Here is a 19293-nt window from a genome sequence, read left to right on the forward strand (position 1 = left end):
GAGCAGCCAAACCATGAGCACACCAGATTGAGTTTTTGGATTTCTGGTAGGTTTGTGGTCCTGTTTGTTCCAATCTATGATTTGAAAGGTTCGTGAATAGGCTGCCGTCTTTGTTTGACTCTTCCTTGTCCATATTAACTTATCTATAGCACATCTGCCACTCAGATTTTCTACAAAAGGTTCTCCTTCTGCCATGTTACCACAAATAAGGCATTTGTACATCAATCTTTGGTTTGTACAGTAAGGGAAAACAAGCTTGTTTACCCTCTTTAAGCTCCTTGAAGGCAAGGACTGTTTTCTTCTTGTCTTTGTATACTTAGCACTTAGTCCTCTGTCTAGCATACAGTAGGTGCTTAATAAGATCCTCAAGTAGGTGTGTTACAAATGTCTATTGATTGCTTGATTGGAGCAGCATTCTTATGCATAGTCCAGAGCTAGTAGCATCCTGGAGGCAAACACTTCTGTTTTGATATTCATGTACATGTCAGTATGAGTCAGCACTCTATGGATTTGTCTGAAATGAATCCAGGTCACTTTGCAGCCTTTTGTCCATTATCTTGTCAAAGTTGGTGCATATGGAAGCATACCTATTCTTATACCTCCCAGATCCTCTATCTGCCTATGTTCGCTGTGCCTTGTGGGCAACACTCATCGCACATTGGCTTTGGCTTAACAAGGGGCATTTTACAGGCTAATTATCCCAGATGTTCCAGGCAGCTGCAATAGCTTTCCTTGGAGCTCTAGGATGGCCTTTGTGAACAGAACTCAATCATGGGCCAAAAGCAAATGGACAGATTTAATTTTCATAATTTCACTTTTCCAATCAAATAACCAGCATAATGACTCTGAAGTATTTGAAATCAGTTTGCAAGAGAAGCATCTCCTCACTCCATCCCTTTGCAGATGTTAACCTGATTTGATTCTGTTAACATGCTGATTTTGGTTCTGCATCCAGTGTTGATATCTTCAAAGAAATCAATATATATCAGATTTATCCCATTGTTGTACAATCCATCTACTGTCTCAAATCAACATATGTCCAGAGAGGACTCCACAGTCCGTGCAATTTTATTAACATTTTCTGAGAGTTGAAAGGCATGGAAAGCCCACTAGCTTGCTAGGGATCAGTAATGAGCCCTCAGTTTTTCTGCCATGTGGGAGAGTGTGGTGAAAGTTAAAAGAGCTGGCAGATTCATAAAAGGAGGCTGGCTTTCTTAGTAGGCTTTTATCCAGGAACTAGATGACCTCCTACATTTTTGGTGCTTGACCACTTGTGAGGAGAGGCATCATAAATAGAGTGGTAGATAAGAATTTGGCCTTTTCCAGACCAGACCGAGATTATTTATACCATTTACTCTCTGCTGCATCCATCATCTTTACCCTCTCCCATTGGAACCTTGAACTCTGCCACTGGACTAACTGATAGGCCAGCTTTGCCTTTACTTTGCCTGCATACAGGCCTTCTCCCCACTTCCAAAACATCTCCACATACCAACTCCTTCGTCTTTTCAGTTCTTTTTTGTCTTGTTTTCTCTCATTATTATTTAAGCACTTTGAGGTCAAGGACTAATTTGTTTGCTCTTTTGTAGACATTCTCTCTCTGCTCTCTCTCTCCTCTCTCTCTCCCTCTCTCCTTATCTTTTGTTGTTGTTTAGTCATTTCAATTGTGTCTGACTTTTCATGATCCCATCTCAGGTTTTCTTGGCAAAGATAATGGACTGGTTTGCCATTTTCTCCTCCGCTCATTTTACAGATGAGAAAACTGAGGCAAACAGGGTTAGGGACTTGACCAGGGTCACACATCCAGTAAGTGTCTGAGGCCAGATTTTAACTCACAAAGATGAGTTTTTCTGACTACAAGTCTGGTACTCTTTATCCATTGTGCCACCTAGCTGACCCATCTATCTATCTATCTATCTATCTATCTATCTATCTATCTATCTACCTCTGTCTCTCACTCTGTCTCTATCTCCAACACCTACACTCACTAGTTATATGATTCTGTTTAAGTCCTTTCACCTCTCTTGACCTCAGTCTGCTCACCTGTAAAATGAGGGGATTGGTTTTAGGGTAACCTCTAAGGCTACTTTTAGCTCTCAATCCTATGAGGTAATAACAATAATTATATAACCATGATCAATCATCACCATTCTGTGAGATCATACATAAACTTCATGGACCTCAAGGTACACAGGATGGATCCTCTTTTTTTTCCTGGTCATTTTCCATCCACTTAAGTTTTGCTAACCCTTTCTCCCATATAATTCATGGAATATTGGCTCTTTTGACTTGTGGTTGTTGATGTCTTGCAAGGATGCTAGAGACATACAGACCATTGAAAACCTTTTTACAGATGACATTCCTTGGCTATCAGTATGTGTTATAAATTCCTGCTCTCATTCTGCATTTTCACTCATCATCTGTGCCTCCAGTCAGTGATCCCATTCTTCCTTCTTTGGATTCTGGTTATTTTTGACTGTTTCTTTGAGGAAAAGTCTTCTCAATTGTTCATAGTCTTTACATGGGATCACCTTGATTTCCTGACACAGTTTTTTGTAACTATCCCTTTTCTTCTGTATCAAGCTGTGTGTCGTTCCTGCTATCTCCTGTTTTCTCTCCTGATTTGTGTTTTCTGTGCTGATCAGCATTTTTTACTCAGTTTTCAGCTGCCAAGCGTAGGTTTTTGATGATGCTTCATCATTCTCTTAAAGATTTATCCTTTTTAAAGTCCCCTGGCTTTCAGTGTGCCAGCAAGCATGTCTGCATGCAGTAGTTTTCTCGTAATTTTGATTATTTGAACTTGAGTGTTATTGAAGGCTATCTTTGGGTGGGGAAGTTGATGATCCAATGAGTTGCAAATGGTTCTTTCCACCATAGTAAATACACAAAGCACGCAGCAACAACAACAAAATAAAACCTGCTTCTTGCCTTTTAGGATGAAATACATTTGTGTGTCTTCCCACTGGGATCTTTTCATCCCCCCTGCTAGTTTTTCCAGTTCTGGAAATGTGTGCTTTCAATCCACAATTATTTATTAAGTGTTCGTTCTGTTCCATGCACTGTGCTAAACACTATAATTACAACTATAATAAATGAAATAAACCCTGTTTGCAAGAAGTTTACTTTCTAATATAATGAGTTTCATGATAAAAAAAGGGACTAAGCACTTTCCTGTTCATTGTACTTCCTTCCTCTGAGTTTGTCCACTTAGTTTTTGACTGACAGCGTAGCCTACTGATGATATGGAGATGAATGACAGCACACATACAATTCTCTTTCAAGACTCTTATATATCTTTTCTACTCCATGATAAGTTGTAATTAGAAAGTCTTAAGTCCAGACCAGAAGTCAATGCTCTTTCTACCACTATTTCTTGACTGTACTGTAATCTTGCTTTTGAAATTTATTTCTAAATAAACCCACAAAAAGGTTCCATCTGTAATGGATCTTCTAGTCTGTCAGAGACTGACAGAATCTAGAATTGGAAAGGGGAGAGAATAGAGGGAATAAGCATTTGTATCATGCCTGTTAAGTTATTTCCGTATATTAACTCATCTGATCTTCCCAGCAACTTGAAATAGGTACTTATCTATTGCCATTTTTACAGTCAGAAAATTGAGACTGACAGAGGTTAAGTGACCTGTCCAGAGTTACATAGCTGGTAAGTGTGTAAGGCTGGAGTTGAACTCAGGTTTCCCTAACTTCATGCTTACCTCTCTATCCATCGTACCACCAGCTATCTCTGGTCCTGTGTAGGGGGCCAGAGTGACCCTCCAAAATGGAATCTTCATTATAGGCATGCTTCAAGAATGGACCAGATAGTCAGGAATACTATGGTGAGAGTATTACCATTGGTTCTTCAACTGAGAAGTGGAAGAACAAATGTTAATGCTTGCCCAGGATGTGCTGGCATACTCAGGCTGGTACTGGCAAGCACATCTCACACTCCATGTAGAGTCATGATATCCACCATAAAGTATCTCATTATTTTTATCTTTCTCTCCATTAATTTTCTTAGACTGTTCCTTTCTTCCTCTCTTATCTCTTTTTAATTTCTCTGGATCCAGTCAAGGAAAAGACATGTAGTGTAGTGCAAAGGGGACTACAGTGCATTTCTGGACTTTATTTCCAAAATGACAATAACAACAATCGCTAGCTTTGATATGGCACTCTAAGGTTTTCAAAGTGTTTTATCTCATGTGATTCCCACTATACACATAAGTCTAATCATGTCACCTCCCTGCTCCCGTCAGTAAAGTCTAGTGCAAGGGTGGGGAACCTACAGCTTCAAGGTCATGTGTGGCCCTCTAGGTACTCAAGTGTGGACCTTTGGTTTGGATTCAGTCAAAGGGCAGAACTTGAGGACCTAGAGAGCCACGTGTGGCCTCAAGGTTTCCCACCTCTGGTCTAGTGTTTCCCTATCACCTCTAAGATGAAATATAAAGTCCATTGTTTGTAGTTCAAAGCCTTCCATAACCTGCCATAGTCCTACTTTTCCAGTTTTCTTACACCTTACTCACAAGGAGGACTAGCAGCTCTGGTATGAGGGCCTTTAGCTCCAAGAAGTTGTAGCACATGCAGTGGCTGCACCCCAGTAAAATCATCTTGGTAGACTGTCTAAATCTGGTTGAGGGTAACCAACAGGCCTCAAGCCCGTTGGTGAGTTAGGGGATGTCCACTGCAAACATGTGAAGACTTCCCTTGGGGGAATGGGCAGATGAGAAGGATCTGTTCCAGTGGTCACAAAGGAGGCCAAAGCAGGCTGTAGAGTGCTTAGATCTTGGCCAGACATCAGTCATCCTCTGTATCCTGGCTCATTACTAGTCATCTTAACTTTTATCTTGCCATTGGACTTTGATGACTCTGGAAGAGAGAGTGAGGCTGGCTACTTGGTACAACTCTGCCTCACTTAAATCCAATTCACGCACATGTCAAGACCACCCATGATGTCATTCGAAAATGAAGGATAAACAAAAAACAAAGTATCTTACTCCCTTTCCCATCCCTCCCACTTCCCTGCCATGACTTCTCTGACACAAAGACACTATCCATCTTGCTGTACCTCACACAAGATTCTCCATCTCCTGACTCTGGGTTTTCCATTGGCTATGTTCCATTGCTGGAATGTTCTCCATCCTCATCTCCATGTCCTGGCCTCCCTGGCTTCCTTCAAATTCCATCTGACTTCCCACCTTATATAAGACACCTCTCTTGATTTCCCTTAATGCTAATCTGATTTGCCCTGAATATACCTTGTTTGCGAATGATTGACTCCATCTTGTCTCCCCCATTAGACTGAGAGCTTCTTGGGAGCAGGGGTTATTTTTTCCCTTTGTCTTTATGCACAACACCTAGCTCAGTTCCCAGCACATAATAGGAGCTTGATAAAGCCTTTTAGACTGACAATAACTCTATGAGGTAGGTGCTCTCACTACCTCCATTTTCTAGAAGAAGAAAGAAACGTTGAGAGATATTAAGTGATTTGTCCGGGATCACACAGCTAATGTCTTTCTGATGCAGGAGTCAAAGTCAGGTCTTCCTAATCAAATCCACTAGGTCTTATACATGTTTCTAATTTATTTACTGTTACAAAATGGTTACCAGGATCAAATGAGATAAAGTAAGTGAAAAGGTTACAATATTATATAAATATCAATTATTGTCATTTTTATTCTGATACAAAAATTCTTTGTTGTTTTATCTCAGGAAAACCTTATCATGGCTTTACATCTAGTTTGAACCTAGTTAATTGTTTTTCACTGTTTTTTCCTATCACAAAAGGACAACAGGTATAGAGAAAGAAGCTATGTAACCCTGGGCAAGTCACTTGACTTTGTCTGCCTCAGTTTCCTCATCTGTAAATTAGGAATAGTAAAAACACCTACCTTCCAGGATTGTTGTGAGAATGAAATGAAATAATGTTTGTAAAACACTTTGGAACCATTAAAGTGCATTATAAATTATATAGATGTTCCCAGAACTGTTGTTTTATGTCCTCTTTCATTCTGAGCCCTCAGAACCCAGAAGGGCTAGATCACCTCTCATTGGGCCATAGCCTTGTTCAGCTTGCATTGAGATATTCCTTACCACAGCATGTGCATGGGGTTCTTTCTCTGTCTCTGGTTCTCCATCCTCTCTCTCTGTCTCTGTCTCTTCCTCCTCCTCTCTCCCTCCCTCCCTCCCTCCCTCCCCGTCTCTCTCTCTCTCTTTCTTCCCTCTTCTCCCTGTCATAAATGGCACTGCTGTGCATTCAATCTTACCACCTGAAATGGTCTCCCTGAAATACATTACACTTGGGTGATTTCTGGAGCAGTATTTATCACAATCTTTGACCCTCTATTTCAGCCATAACCCTTCTCTGTTCTGAATTTAAAAGTTCTGACCAAGAATACAGAATTTTTTTTTTATTTTGTAATGTTTAACAATCACTGCCATACAATTGTGATTTTATCCCCCCCACCTGCCCCCCACTCCCCCCCTCCCTCCCCACGACTGCATACAATTCTGTATAGATTCTACATATACTTTCCTATTGAGTATATTTTCACTATAGTCATGCTATGTAGTCAGACTAAGATAAATGAAAGAAATCGTATAACAAATCAGAACATGATACACAAACACATACACATACACAAACATGATCTGCTACAATATGTGAGTGACTTCCATATTTCTCTCTCTGAGTGTGGCAGGCATTTTGCCTTGAGATCCTCCATTGGGATTTTTTTTTTTTTTTTTTTGGTAAGAAGTTCTTGTGTTATTACAAAAATCTAAGTCTACCAGAAAAAACTCTCACACACTGTGGTTGTTGCTGTGCATAAAGTTCTCCTGGTTCTGCTCCTTTCACTCAGCATCAGGTCATATAAGTCCTTCCAGGCCTCTCTGAAGTCTTCTTGTTCATCATTTCTTATGGCACAATAGTACTCCATTACATTCATATACCATAATTTATTCAGCCATTCCCCAATTGATGGACATCCCCTTGACTTCCAGTTTTTGGCAACTACATAGAGTGCTGCTATAAATATTTTTGTACATGTGGGACCCTTTCCCATTTTTATGATCTCTTGGGGATACAGTCCTAGTAGCGATATTGCTGGGTCAAAGGGTATGCACATTTTTGTAGCCCTTTGGGCATAGTTCCAAATTGCTCTCCAGAATGGTTGGATGCGCTCGCAGCTCCACCAACAATGAATTAGTGTTCCAACTTTCCCACATCCTCTCCAGCATTTATCATTTTCTTGTTCTGTCATGTTTGCCAATCTTATAGGTGTGATGTGGTACCTCAGAGTTGTTTTGATTTGCATCTCTCTAACCAATAGTGATTTAGAGCATTTTTTCATATGATTATAGATAGCCTTAACCTCTTCCTCTGAAAATTGCCTGTTCATATCCTTTGACCATTTATCAATTGGGGAATGACTTGTATGATTATACATTTGGATCAGTTCTCTATATATTCTAGAAATGAGGCCTTTATCCCCGAGCTTAGCTGTAAAAATTCTTTCCCAATTTACTACATCCCTCCGGATTTTGGTTGCATTGGGTTTGGTTGTGCAAAAACTTCTCAGTTTAATGTAATCAAAGTTATCCATTTTGCATTTCATAATGCATTCTATCTCTCCTTTAGTAAAGAATTCTTCCCTTCTCCATAGAGCTGATAAATACACTATCAAGAATACAGAATTTGAAATTGGGTTCCAGGGTTCATATTCTATCTCTGGTGTTTGTTGCCTCTGTGACCTCCCTGGGCCTCAGTTCCTCATCTGTAAAGGCTGGGGATTAGACTAGATCACCTTTAAATTCCATTCTAGTTGTAAACATTCAGTCTTAGAGTCCTTTCATCCCACCCCCCACTTCCCACCATTTTGTTTCCTATGTGTTAGACTGTAAGATCCTTCAGGGCAGGGACTGTTTTTTCTTCTTTGAACTCCCAGAACTTAACACAGTGCCTGACACTTATTAAGTACCTTATAGAATTTTATTGATTAAAATAGATCAATATTCTTCAGTCTAAACCATAAACACCTGTGTAACTTTTACTGGCACAATTAATATGACTATCTCCCTAACTTAATTACAGCTATTTCATTCTTGACGACAGTGAACAGAGGCTTTAGCTTTGGCCTCTTTACCAAAATTACCACAAAATTCTTCCAGCTGGTCTGTCCCATTTACTTCTATTATGTTCTTCAAAACTAAATCCAGTGTCTCTGTGGATCTAAAGCTCACATCAAAAGCCTTACTTCTAGGGATTTGAATTACTGCAAATATGTCCCTAGGGTTCATCCCACTTGAATTAATAACCAGAGTCTCTACCACCACATAATCTCTTTCTGGGCAGCTGCTCTCATTCCTTTGGAAGCAAATCTTCTCTTATAAGAATTTCCCCCCATCTTCCTCCCGTCCCAGAAACTGCAGAAGTTTCCTTTCAGAATGTCCCATTTTCCTCCTGTTTAGGAAAGACAAAACAGATACAGTGCAAGAAGCACTTGCCTTCCCTTCATCTTTGCCTTTTCAACTCCCCATTCGCTATTCCTCTGTTTCTCCATCTTGCCCTGTTTTCCTGTCTTCTTTCCTTAAAGTTCCCCTTTGTAACTGACAGTTGATCCTGAGCATTCCCTGGGAAATACTCAGGGCTCTGCATAGCTCAACTCCCACAGCTCAATTTCTCTTGCTTTGGACTTTTTCCTTTCTCCACAAAGTTCTGTATTCCTTCTGCTCTCTTCATGGCTTTTCTGACTTCTACTACGTAGATCTTATGGTTGGCCTACTTATCTCTTGTCCCTTCTTTTTTGCTTCCCCAGCGTCACTGTTTCCTTTCTCTCAGCATGTTCAACATTACTCACAGAGATAAAGCTCATTTCAACCTTAAAATAGCCCAATGAAGTAAGTAGAAAAAGAATTATTGGCAACCCATAGATGGGGGAATTGAAACCCTGTGGAGTTAAGGGGACTCACTTGAGATTACTATCAAATGACAGAACAAGAGTGAGACCCCCAGACAGCTAACTATGTATAGTTCAAAGCTTTTTTCCAGTACCCAACTACGAAAATACTCAAATGTATCTGTGAACTTATTGATTTGAAAGTTTCCTCCAACAGTGCATGGCCACCCACTTACCCATTCAATGAAACTATTGTCCAGATCCTCTGCAAAAGGGCTGAGGATCCACCCAATATGCTAGAAAGCTTCCTTGGTTTCTCTTGACTCTGTGAAGATACCAGCAGAATATGCTGGTCATCCACCTGTTATCTATCATCCTTACATCACAATCCCGTCTCTTCTTTCTATTATACCTTTCCATGATATCCCTTCCTTGTGTTCATCTCCAACATCCCTCATTCCTTATACATTTACTCTACTCATACCCATTTCCCTCTCCATAAAGCCTTTTTTTCCAATACACATATATTTTCTGAATGTCAGCCTTGATATCTAGCTCATATGTAACATAAATATATGTATATATACACATAGGTATATGTGTACATAGTTATATGTGTATGTATGCATGTGTTTTATAGATATAGATATGGATAGATAGATAGATAGATAGATAGATAGATAGATAGATAGACAGACAGATACATATACATGCACACAGTTAGGTGGCACAGTGGCTAGAGTGCTGGGTCTGGAGTCAAGAAGACTCATCTTCCTTAGTTCCAATCTTACCTCAGACATGTACCTAGCTGTGTGATACTGGGCTAGTTTCCTCAACTGAGTCTTTCCCTCCCAGTTTGATTTTTTTAAAGCAAAGGGGCCATCCCCTTACTCACTTCTGAAAGAGACCTCCAATTCACTGAATGAGCCTTACCTCACTCAAAGTGAGAACCTGAAAAAGTCTTAACCCAAAAGGGCCAGGGTCTGCCATTGCATCCTAGGCCATCTCCAGTCATCCTGATGAATATCAGGCCACTGGACCCAGATGGCTCAGGAGAAGAAAGGGAGGTTGGTGACCTTGCATAGCCATCCCTCACTCAAATCAAAGTCATCTGCAAGTCATGTCATCATTTCCCTGACATCGTGGTTCTCTTTGAGAACGAAGGACAAACACAACAAGAACAAGGACATGGCAACCCACTCCAGTATCTTTGCCAATAGCCAAGGAGACCTAAATGAGGTCTCAAAGAGTAGGACACATCTGAAAAGACTGAACAACAACAACATATGTGTGTATACATATAGCTTTAATGTTTGCGAAGTGCTTTACAAATATCTCATTTTATATTCACATTGCTTTGATGTAGGTGTTATTACTGTTCCTATTTTACAGAGGAGAAAATTGAGGTCGAGTGAAGTTAAGTGACTCATCTAGGGTTGTACAGACACATATACAGTGTCTGAGACTGGATTTAAACTATACCTTCCTAATTCAATGCTCTATCAATCCCATGTGCTTCCTCATTGTTTCAACAAATATAATATGTATGTATATACATACACATATACATATACATATATGTATATAGAGACAGAAAAAGAGACAAAGAGGATGGAGATGGAGAGAAGGACAAAAAGCTTAAGTTTACATACCTCCAGATACTTCCAAACTTTATTTGATACAGAAGGAATTAATTTCATTTACCCTGGAACATATTTTTTCCTTGCTACTGTATAAATGAATATCATAATAGCTGGTATTTATAGAGTATTTTAAGCTTTGCAAAGGTTTTATGTACATTGTTTCATTTGATCACCACACAATTTAGTGTCAAAAATAATGGAACTGGGAGCCAGACATCAAAGAACTGAGTTCAAAGTCTGGCTCCAATACTATTGCCAAACCCCTTTTTGAGTTTCTCATCCACATAAAGTAGGGAGTGGACAAGATGGCAGGTAAGCTAGGTCTCTTGTGCCTCCAAATCTTTGTGATACTATCAACAGTCCTGGAAGGAAAGTGCTTTTTAACACCCTCATTTTATAGATGGGGAACCTTGGGTTCCCAGTGGTTCAGGGACTTGACTAGGGCCAAACAATTAATAAGGGACTAAGGAGGTATTAAAAATAGATCTGCCTGACTCCAAGTATAGCATCTGCCTCAATTAAAAAAGCCTAATCCAATTGATGTCAACATGTATGCCAACTGATAGCCAAAATAAGATAATATACATAAAGTTCTCTGCAATCCTTACAGGACTATATAAATTCCAGTTATTCTTAGTGTTATTAGAGAGTCAGCATAGCATCATGGGTAGAGAATTGGAGTCAGGATGATTTGGGATCAAGGCTTGCTTCTAAGACTTAATTGGTGGAGTGATTATGGGGAAGGGACTTAACTCTTAACTCCCTAGGTCAATTTCTAAGATTTTAAGTTATAGATGATTTGCTGATCTTCCTCCTTCTCTCCTCTTTCTCCTCTTTCTTCTTATTATGATTTTTTATTAATTTTTGGATATTTCAATTAGATGTTAAAACTAAAATGAGTTTTTTCATTAATATTTAATTTGTTTGGCTTGAATAAGAACTTTAGAAAATGATAATGCTGAGTTTTGAAAGTGATTCCATTTCATTTTATTCCCTCTTTAATTCTTCTGCTAACACTCATAGAAATTAGTTTTTAAGTACCCTTTCATTTGAAGGTTCTCATGCTATGTTTTAGATATTCACAACCTGGCAGTATTTCTTGGTTTTTCCTTTTCAGTCATGAGTTGATAAAACCTTAAAGCTGTAGTCCAGTGGGATTTCTCTTTAAGAACCGGAGCCTTTTAGAGTATATTCTTATAACCTTTTTCTCTTTCTTTTTTCATTTTAGTTCCAAGTGCAGTATTTGACTTACAACTTTTAGAAGTTGGAGCCACACTAATAAGCATTACTTGGAAGAAACCACGACAACCCAATGGAATCATTAGTCAATATCGGGTACAAGTGTTCCTTTCAGAGACAGGAATTATTTTGGAAGATACCTTGATTACAGGAAAAGATGAGGTACTGGATTCTGTTTATTTGTTTTTGATTAGTTGGCTGGGTCTGTCCTTGGGGACCTTAAATGTGTTTCCTGTTGTCTGTATTCAGGAATATATCTAATGAAGGCTTCCACAGCACAGAGGCAGTATCCATGTAGTCTAGTGGCCAGAGCCAGGGTTCTTAACTTAGGGTCTGTAGATTAAAGAAAAATTGAATAACTTTTTGTTTTTCAATATAATTACATTCATTTGCCATTTATTTTATTTTGTGGATTTAAAGAACTTTATTTTGAAAAGGCATCCACAGGTTTTACCAGACTGCTAAAGGGGATCAGAAGACAAGAAAGATTAAGAATTCACAGTATATAGAGTTAGACTTAGGGACAGGTTCAAACCCATCTTTGTTCCTTACTTACTCCATATGTCTCCTATATGTTAGGTGAGCTACTAAACCTCTCTGGGCCTCAGATTTTTTGTCTGTAAAACAGGGATAATTATAACTGTAGTACTTCATCAGGTGGCCATGAGGCTCACAAATCTATAAAGAGCTTAAAAGGACTTCAGAGATCATTTAACACAATTCCTTCATTTTGCCAATGAGAAAAAGGAGCTTCAGGAATTTAGGTCAGAGTCAGAATTTGAGCCCAGGTCGTGCAATTTCATATCCCTGGTATTTTCTATTGTACCATGCTGCTTCCTTAGGTTTATGAAGCAAATTTGAATAGTATTGGCCAAAAAAAATCTGAGTGTCTTTCAAATATTGAATCCAGATTATCATCATTTTTGTCTATAGATGAATGATTTAAGAGGTCTTCACATACTATCCACCTTGGTGTTAAACTTTGGCTGATAAGTCTTTGAATGTCATAAGATATTTTGTGTATTGGATCCAAATTTTAAAACAGGTGAATAAAAGTAATTGCCCATATACTAAGAATTAGGAGTTTGAGGACCAATGAGGACAGAATCATGAACAAAGGGTAGAAGTTCCAAAGAAGCAAATTTAGGCTCAATGTTAGGAAAATCTTACTATAAAAACTGTCCAAAAGTGGAATGGACTACCTCAGGCAGTAGCATATTCCCCTTCAATGGAGGTCTTAAAGCTTAGCTACTTGTTGAGTATGTTATTGTTGTCGAGTCATTTTAGTTGTGTTCAACTCTTTGTGACCCCATTTGGGGTTTCTTAGCAAAGATACCAGAATGGTTTGCCATTTCCTTTTCTAACTCATTTTACAGATGAGGGAACTGAGGCAACAAGGTGAAGTGACTTTCCCAAGGTCACACATTTAGTAAGTGTCTGAGGCCAGATTTGAACTTAGGAAGATTCCATGATTCTTCCTGATTCCATGCCTAATGTTCATCTACTGTACCTCCTAGATGCTGAATATGTTATTAGTTTCATATAACTTAGTTTCCTGTGTAATAGTTTCATATCTATTTATCTGTCTATATAAACATATATAACGTATTCACACACCTCCACATCGGCACGCACATTTTTGTGCCAAAAGAGATGACCATCCCTGCTGCCACCAACAATAATTCCCAGCGGTGGGGCAGCCTAAGCTAACCTTGTCGAAACGGTGAGGTGCTGTGAGGGGACAGACAAGGTTGGCATATTCCAGGTAAGTCACACCTCCGTGATTATTTCTCCTCTCACCCTGGTAGATACGGTCCCGGGGCAGCAGAGCCCCTCCTTCCAACTGCCTGGTCCCAGGGGCAGTTCTTCAGGATAACATCTCCTGTGGAGACATGATACAGAAACTGTCTCTGCAGGTGCTGCAACCCCTGCCTGGTTAGCAGCCACAGTCTTCTGAAGACATGGAAAAGAAAGCTCTCTCTGCTAAAGTCCAGGGCACCACTAAATGGCTCAGCATTGGAAATGGACATGGTTTATCCATGGAAATAACACTGGACAAGTTGCATTACCATTTGTTTCGTAGTTGCTCCCCAAGGGCTATGGGGCTTTTTGGACTGATACAGCTGAACTCTTCTTGGAAAGCTCCTCTGTTCATCTCTCCAGTGGAAAGCCTACGAGCTCTTCTTTTATTCGGCTACAATTTAGTCTTTTCTGACTTCATTTGTAGCAGTAATGCCAGTATGGATAGAGTTCAGTTCTTATAGAAATGTTTGAATTCATTGGTTATCAGGTAGGATGATCCCAATTTCAGAGACCTTATAGTTACATGAATGCATCAATGGGTCATTTTTCAGACATCTTCACGTCATGCTCTCGAGCTTTAGCTGGTACTTTCAACCCAGCACTCAACTCTTATTCTAGTGCCCTGGTCTTCCAGTTTGTGACCCTTCACTATTTCTGGCCTAATGCAGACACACAAATGGCAACTCTTTGGCTATCTTATACCATCCTGATAAGTGCGTATTTTCCCAGATCTTCACTGTTTTCCATGTCTTGCTTAATGCAATCATTTTGGTAGAGGACATATTACTGAATTGCTCTGTAATTTCTCCCAACCTCCCTGAGACTTTCCTGATCAAAACACAACTGCTAGGTCACCATTCATGTATGTGTATTGTTTTCTCATATTAGAATGTAAGTTCCTTCAGGCCAGGGATTGTCTTGATTTTTGTATTTGTTTCCTCAGTGCTTGTTACAGTGCCTAAAATACAGTAAACACCTGATACTTATTCATTCATTCATTCATTCATTCATTCATTCATTCATTCATTCATTCTTAGGATTTTCTGCCTCACTTTTTACTAGTCCATTAATGTCAATATTCTATCAGAAGGAGCCACACAGGGCTGATGGCTATTAGGCACATTTTTTTTGTTTTGTGGATCTCTGTGGCCAAAATAAATTCATTACCTGGTAGCCAACATTCTGGCAATATGCTTTTCTGTACTTAACTAGGCTGGTCTTTGGACTGAGTCTGTCTCTAGAAAGTACTTGAAACCTTTCCAGCTGGTTAGATCCTGTCTGTAGTATATTGGCAGAACTTTAAAGAGTATAGGGTCAGAAAGGTAACATGATATAGTGGATAAAAGACTGGCCTTTTATTCAGGAGGATCAGCCTCTGACATATACTGGCTGTGTGACCCTGGACAAGTGACTTAACATCTCAATGCCCTAGAAACTCTCAACAACAAGAAGTTGCAGTGTGTCCATCTTCACTGGTAGCACATTTTCTAATGGACTGTTCTCTATACTATAGAAATTGCAAATCTGGTGAAAAGAAACTATAGAACCTTCCAGCTATGATGAAAGAATCTAAAGATTAATAATAAAATTAGGATTTACTGTGATTATACCATAATTATATCACTAATATTCCAATTGCCAGGGTCTACTAGGTCAAATATATCAAGATCTTTCACAGAGATATTGTGCTTATTTTTATGCAGCTCAACAATTCCAAAAATTGTAGGTGTTAATATAGTCTTTAATTTGGGAGTTCTTAATCTTTTTTGTATATGGACTCTGTTGACCATCTGGTGAAACCTGTGGCTTCTTTCTCAGAATAATGTTTTGCGATGCATAAAATAGAATATAAAGCATTATAAAGGAAACCAGTTACATTAAAATAAAGTTATGAAAATTGTAAAAAAAAGTTCATAGACCCCTGGTTAAGAACCCCTCCTTTGATTAATTTTTTGATTTTGGAATTCTCCTATCTGTGACTCATAGTTCCATTAAGAGTCAATCATTTTCCACCATACCAACAGCTCTTATCCTTAGCCTTTCCTTTGTGATAACAGTATGCCATTTTTTTCTTTTTCAAATTATTTCTTATAATCCTTTAGAATTATTTGGAATAATTTGGATAACAAAATTTGGATTATAAATACTGATTGAAGAAATGAAAGAAAATGTGACCTGTTAAAGAAAATTTTATGATGTAATGTACAAAGTAATTGATGACACTGAATTCTGGTGAAATCGAGGTTGCAAATCATTGCCCTAGGCATTGACAGAGCCTTTTCAGTGAACGCCAATACCTTGGGGAACAGAGGCAGTTGAAAACATTCATAGCAACTGTTAGGTTAAAATGGCCATTAGACTCCATTAAGAGAATTGGCTGCTGCAATTTGACTTCCAATACCGAGTACATTGGGATAAAATCATGATGAATTTTCATACAAAGGCTGAATTCAGGAAAAATTCCGTCTTTGCACCCAGTCCTTCAGAGCCCCTCTCAGAATGCTTGCACATAGTGGAGCCTCTATTGGTGATTGATTGATGGTGGACACAGCTGTGTAGTGCAGACATAATATATTGGCTGTAGAGTCAGGAATGCCAGAGCATCTCTGAGTTATGTGCTTGTGGTTCAGGCTACTCTGATTTGCCTGTGGAGGCGTGGCAGAAACTAGAATGGGGGAAGATCTCTAAGTGCTCTTTCTGTCTACAGAGCTCTCTAACCCCATTAAATAATAAGTATGTTGTTATAAATACTTTACAATCATGGATAAATCATATAAATGAGATTCATCTCCATTTTTCTGATTACATGTAATAAAAAGTGACATTTATTTGGTACTTTGCAATTAAAGACAAATCACATCAATGAGATTCATTCACACTTGTCTGGTTAAATATGATAACAATAGATGCCATTTATTTGGTTATTGACAGCTTCAAAGCACTTTACATATGCTAACTCATTTATTTCACGTGAATTCATTGTGAAGTCAGGAGTACAGTTACAAAGATGGGTCTTAGAGAGGTTAACTGTTCCCCAACGCTACAGAAGTAGTCTAACCCTCTGGCTCAGGTATTCAGATTCCATGTCTAGTACTTTTTCCAATCACTAAACTACCTTAGCAAAACTAACATAATTTATCTTAAGGTGCTCAGAAGACAAAGGATTTTCTGGCATCTCTATCATCAATTTTGTTCCTCTCTTTTCTCTAGCCTTTTTGGAATATTGTACCTTATTTCTGAGTAAATTGTTGCACAGTATCATAGATTCGGGACTGTAAGGGACTCTGAAGGTCATCTAGTCTAACCCTCTTATTTTATATATGAAAAAAAATCAAGGCCAATGGAGATTAAGTGATTTATAGGCAGTTTGGTGGTGCCATGGATAGAGTTTTGGGCTTGGAGTCATTAAGATCTGAATTCAAATCTGGTCCCAGACACTTACTGACTGTGTGATCCTAAGCAAGTCACTTAACTCTGTTTGCCTCAGTTTTCTGATCTGTAAAATGAGCTGGAGAAGGAAATGACAAACTACTCCAGTATCTTTGTCAAGAAAACCCCAAATAGAATGAAGAAAAGTCAGACATAACTGAAATGACTGAACAACAATAAAAGAACTTCACATAAATATAAAGAATCATAATTATGCTCCTTCATTGGGTTAATGTCCTCCTTGATCTCCTAAGTAAGTCCCCCGAAGCTCTATCCTTGTTTCTTTTCTCTTATGTCTTCATTTCCTCCCTTGTGTGTCCCAACTACTCCTGTGGCTTCTGTTACTTATTACCTTTGTCTAAGAACTCCCAAATATAGATGCTCTGTCTCATTCCTGCTGCATCTCCAGTTGGGAATTCCAACTATCCAATGGAAATCTTAACTTGGATACCCTATCAGTACCTTAAAAGGTTGAATGAATTAACAAATACGTTTTGAAAGTATATTACACTCATCCTGTGGGCTGAGTACTGTGCGGAGTACTTAAGACACAAAACAAGAAGAAAACCATTTCTTTTCCTCAAAAGCTTACATTCTGATAGAGGGAAGCAACAGATATAGGGAAGTAGAGAGTAAGGGGGGATTTTGGTTTGGAAACTTAGAAGGATGGTAAAAAAACATAAGAAAGGAGATTGAAACACCTTTATCTTTTCAGTAGCCATGGCAGTATCGGTTTGGGAAATGGGAGTAGGGTGGTGGGCTTAGAGGGAATTTCTGAAATGACAAGGTAGTTGGTGAGGAGATGATAGGGGAGTAGAGTGAAGTATGGTTGGAGCAGCCAGCCTGATATCATAGGCTACAAATTAGGCACTCATAGGACTTCAGACATTCAGAGATAAAAGTTCTTGGAGCTTGCCCAAAACTGAACTCACATTATCTTTGTCTCAAGTCTTGTGTTTCCTTCCTTTGGCTTATGGAAGTGTCATCTTTTCATTTACCTAGGTTCCAAAAGTCAGACATCTTTTAATCCCCCTTCTTCATCTCAGCCCACATCAGTCACTTGCCAGGTTCTAGTGATTGTAGCCAAACAGTTGTCTCTCCCACCTTTTATCCCCTCTTTACTCACAATGCCACTGCTCTAACCCATGCCATTATCACCTCTTGTCTCAACAATTTCAGCAACCTCCAAATCAGTCTCTCTGCTCCCTGTATATATCTCTTCTTTTCAGTTCACCTGCAAAAATAATTTCCTTAATGTCCATTTCTTGCCCTGCCTCACCCTCCTGCCCAAAAATGTTTCTTAGTTCTCTATTGCCTGTTTGAAACTCAGACACCTTAACCAGGCGTTTAGAACCTTCTACAGTAAGGTTCCAGCCTGCCTTCCTAGATTTACTCCACATAACTATCTATATTTCAATTAATTGAAACTTCTATTCATTGATTTCACCCTGCCCTTGCTTCTGTATTTACACCCATGTCAGCCATTCCCCAGTACCTAAAAATCATGCCATCACCATCTTTATCTTCTGAAATCATCTTTCTTTAAAGCGCAGCTGAGGTACTTTCTCCTCCTTAAAGACATCCCCAAATTGAAAGTGATATTTCCTTTCTGCAGTTCTCAGAGCCCTATATGTGAATATTTCCGTTGGCACTATCAAATTATATCTTTCATTGTATTTATTTGTGCAAGGATCATATCTTGCTGCTGGTAATTTGAACCTTGAGATCCTTGAGAACAAATCTAACCCTTTTTATTCCCACTTCACATGGTTTTGTACATAGAAAGTGCTTAGAATTTGTGAAATTAAAATGAATTGAATCGAACTAGATGTGTGTTTCTGAGAAATCAGGAAAATCATTCAATTATAAATTGATGACCTGGTTATAAAAAAAACAAAACAAAACACATGTACAATGGAGCAAGACATGTTCCAGCCAAGTGTTTTTTTTTCTTTTTCTCAATTACATGTAAAAAAATTTTTAGGATTTGTTTTGTAAAATGTCAAGTTCTGAATTCTCTCTCCTTCTTTCCCCACATTGAGAAGGCAAGGGTTTTATATAGATTATGCATGTGAAAGTATGCAAAACACATTTCCATATTATCCATGTTGCAAAGGACAACACAAAACAAAACCCAAGAAAAATAAAGGGAAAAAGATTCCTTTGATATGCATTCAGACTCCATTAGGTCTTTCTCTGGAGGTGGATAACATTTTTCATCATAAGCCCTTCAGATTGTCTTGGATCATTATCTTGATCAGAGTAACTAAGTCTTTCATGGTTGATCA

General features: G+C 38.7%; 1 protein-coding gene across 4 annotated transcripts in view; it reads left to right on the top strand.

The window, feature by feature from the left end:
• PTPRQ (protein tyrosine phosphatase receptor type Q) overlaps positions 1-19293 on the top strand; it is a 315483-nt gene that overhangs the window by 89268 nt on the left and 206922 nt on the right. For all 4 annotated transcript variants that reach the window (XM_072655471.1, XM_072655472.1, XM_072655473.1 and 1 more), the window contains one exon: positions 11763-11935. In XM_072655471.1, the coding sequence (XP_072511572.1) occupies positions 11763-11935 (173 nt within the window). The remainder of the gene's footprint in view (positions 1-11762; positions 11936-19293) is intronic.

This window comes from Notamacropus eugenii, chromosome 3 (assembly GCF_028372415.1).
Source record: "Notamacropus eugenii isolate mMacEug1 chromosome 3, mMacEug1.pri_v2, whole genome shotgun sequence".
Taxonomy (NCBI): domain Eukaryota; kingdom Metazoa; phylum Chordata; class Mammalia; order Diprotodontia; family Macropodidae; genus Notamacropus; species Notamacropus eugenii.